Below are 3,623 nucleotides of genomic sequence, written 5' to 3'. Positions count from 1 at the left end.
CACCCATGTGGCTTGCTGCGGGTGGATTGAATTTCCATTCAATATGATGATGCGACAAATACTTCTCAATCTTCTATTCCTCCATCTCATCATGAGCTGCCTTAAATTCTCTCTCAGCCCCATGAAAGTTGGTTCCATTATCACATCTGATAACCTTGGGATGACCTCTTCGAGAAACAAATCTTCGCAAAGCATTTATGAAAGAGTCAGATTGTAAAGTGTTTGCAGTTTCAATATGAATTGACCTACTAACCAAGCAGGTAAATATCACACCATACCTCTTTAATTCCTTTCTTACTTCCTTGATGTAATAGGGTCCAAAGAGGTCTATACCAATGTTACTGAATGGTGGTGAAGGTTCCAATCTGTCTGCTGGAAGATCAGCCATCTTTTGACTCAAAGCTGGTTCTTTCAACTTCCTGCAAGTAACACAATGAAATAACACAGTCCTGACAGTTGCATTAGCATTGATGATCCAATACTTCTGCCTTAGATTTGAGAGAACATGCTTTCTACCTGAATGAGCTAATAATTCATGCTCATGTCGTATCAACAATGTAGTCACATGATGCTTCTTTGGTAACAGTATGGGATGTTTGGCAGACTGTGGAATGTCAGACCTTCTTATCCTACCTCCAACCTTCAATAAGCCATTCTCAGAATAAGAAAGGGATCAAGCTTATATATTGGACTACTCTTGCCAACTGACAATTCCCTTGATAAAGCCTTCACTTCATTACCAAACACCTCCCGTTGAACATACATTATGATTGCCCTTTCAGCATCAGTGGTTACACAACCTTTCCTTTTACCACTAAGGATTGACTTTAGTTGTTGAAATACAGAAACGGCCTTTTGTACCCTTGACCATGAAGAGAAATATTCAATCAATCTTGTAAACCCATGATGTTCGTCAGAAATTGTAACCGCAGACACATGTTCACTCTTACCATCAACACAATCTGCACACACATATTCCTGTGAAGGCCAATAATCAGATGAAATAAATGATGGGCCATGAAACCATTCGTCATACTGCAAAAACTGATGTACACTATTACCTTTTGATGCCACATCAGCAGGGTTATCACTGGAGTTTACATATCTCCATTGCTCAGGCTGGGAGAAGTCCCTTATAACCCTGACTCTGTTGGCTACAAAAACAGGGAACCTTTTAGTGTTGCTATGAATATAGTGAAGGACTGTTGTTGAATCTGTGTAGTACACTACCTTGCCAACAGTAAACTCCAACTCCTTCAGGATGTGTTGAGCAACCTTGACAGACACATTTGCAGCTTTAAGTTCTAACCTGGGTATAGTCACCACCTTTTTGGGAGATACTCTTGATTTTTCCATGACAAAATTTGACTGAACTTGGTTTCCATCGTGAAGAACAAGATATGCTGCATCACCATAACCAACTGTACTTGCATCGCTGAATAATACAAGACTTGAACCTGTCACATTACCAAACCCACTTGACTTGAAGCATCTTGGTATTGAAAGCTGCTCCAGTAAATGACGTCCTTGTATCCAATGTTGCCACCTTTCAGCTGGCTCATCTGGAATCCTCTCGTCCCAGTCCAAACTCTCAACTTGACACAATTCTTGTAACAGTTTCTTGGCTGGTAAGGTGATTGGAGAGAGCAATCCAAGGGGATCATATAATGATGAGATAGTTGATAACAATCCTCTTCTGGTGAATGGATTATCCTTGAGCTCAATTGAGAACTCGAATGAGTCTTCTTTAAGGTCCCATAACATTCCTAAGGCTCTTGTCATTAAACTCTCCATGTCAAGATTAAACTTGTTACTTTCAACCGAACAATCTTCAGCAGGCAAAGCTTTAAGGACATCAATTGAATTGCTGACAAATTTAGTTAACCTAAATCCTCCTTCACCAGTAGCAGATACCAAATCCTTCACCAACTTCACTGCTGTAGGAACATCAGCACATGACTTCAAACAGTCGTCAACATAGAAATTGTGCCTTATGGTGCTGCCAACAGTTGAATCATACTTCTCATTTGCTTTGTCTGCTGTCACCTTCAATGCAGTATTTGCAATACTCGGTGATGAGATTGCTCCGAAAATGTGAGCAGCCATTCGGAATTCTTCAAGAGGTCGATTGATGTCACCATTAGGCCACCATAAGAATCTAACAAACTCCTGATTCTCAGGTGGAAGCTTTATTTGAAAGAACATAGCTTCAATATCTCCAATGAATGCACAAACCTACTGCCGGAATCTAATGAGTACTCCCGTCAATGGATTGGTGAGGTTGCAGAACATCATTTAATGACACACCTTCAAACTTGGCAATACAGTCAAAAACAATCCTAATCTTCCTTTTCTTGGGATGAAAAACTGCGTGATGAGGAAGATACCAAACAGGAATCCTATTGACCTCATCATCCGGGATCTCATAAGCATAGCCTTTTTCAAACAACTTGTCCATGAATGCTGTTTACTGCTGCCTGTAATCTTCACTATTCTTCATCTTCCTCCTTTGCCACTTAGCTCTGCTAACATCCTGCTTCTTATTGTTAGGAAGATTCACATTGAGATCTCTCAAAGGCATGGGTAGCTGAAAGTGACCATCTCTAAATTCAATGTCATCCTGGCACCTTTTCACAAATCTTATGTCCTCAAAAGATAAGCCAAACTCATCAGGAACTGACCCAAGATCCCTTTCTGAAAAATCTAACTCAAAGTACTTCCTAATACTTTCAACAGTAATACAGTCAGTAACATGTTGAACATCAGATACAGGTAACCTGTGACATGAAACCCCATTTGAACTAACCTTAACATGTACAGGTCCATTAACTATCCATCCAAGCAAATATCTTACTGTAAAGGGGCCTTAACCTGAAGTGGGTACAACCTCTAAAGGTTGTAAAGCTGTTGGACAGTTACTACCTATCAAAACTCCTATGTCTAACTCTGGCTGATACACTGGAATCTTATTAATAACACTTGATAAATGAGGCCAATCCTTTAACATTTCATACCTTGGAATTTTATCATGATTAACAGAAATATCCTTTTGTGTGAATACCTTTGGTAATACAACATCATTATTACCATGTATATCAGCAACAACAAGATCATTTTCAATAAAGGTTTTAACCGTATCAGTCCTATGCATTGTGTGCAACTTGATAGCTGTTTCAATACCTTTACAGTTTAATTGATCCTTGATACTATCTTTAATGAAACAACCTGTACTGCCCGTATCATAAAAGGCATAAGTTTGTACTACATTGTCAATACCCCTTACACATAATTGCACAGAAATTGTACATGCAGAAGACCTCACCTTACTTGGACTTTGAGTATTACCTTGACCTGGAGTGCGACCTTCACCTTGAGTACCATCTTGACCCTTAGCACAACCTTGACCTGTACTTTCAAACTGTGCACTAGCTTGTGACACAATTCCACTGTTGCTGTCAAGCATCCTAAAGTTCTCAATGTGCAGAGTGGTAGGATGCCTTTTATTACATGTATTGCACTGCGTTGATTGAGACACTTTTTTGAAGTGTGGTTATTGCCCAAACAACTGAAGCAAAGACGGTTGTCTTTAACAAATTCTCGTCTTTCATCCACACTCCTGTGCA

The 3,623-nt window shown here is 39.6% G+C and overlaps 1 protein-coding gene across 1 annotated transcript in view; it reads right to left on the bottom strand.

Annotated features, from left to right (window-relative positions):
* The window catches only part of LOC137623422 (uncharacterized), a 4,797-nt gene extending 2,592 nt beyond the window's left edge, over positions 1 to 2,205 (bottom strand). The window contains exons 1-3 of the mRNA XM_068354256.1: positions 1,968 to 2,205; positions 710 to 1,844; positions 279 to 419 (exon numbers count right to left, since the gene is read on the bottom strand). Of these exons, the coding sequence (XP_068210357.1) occupies positions 279 to 419; positions 710 to 1,844; positions 1,968 to 2,205 (1,514 nt within the window). The remainder of the gene's footprint in view (positions 1 to 278; positions 420 to 709; positions 1,845 to 1,967) is intronic.
* Between the last annotated feature and the right edge of the window lie 1,418 nt (positions 2,206 to 3,623).

The sequence above is a fragment of the Palaemon carinicauda genome, chromosome 30, assembly GCF_036898095.1.
Source record: "Palaemon carinicauda isolate YSFRI2023 chromosome 30, ASM3689809v2, whole genome shotgun sequence".
Classification (NCBI taxonomy): domain Eukaryota; kingdom Metazoa; phylum Arthropoda; class Malacostraca; order Decapoda; family Palaemonidae; genus Palaemon; species Palaemon carinicauda.
The sequence above is the reverse complement of the archived record's forward strand: the minus strand, read 5'-3'. Positions and strand labels throughout refer to the sequence as shown.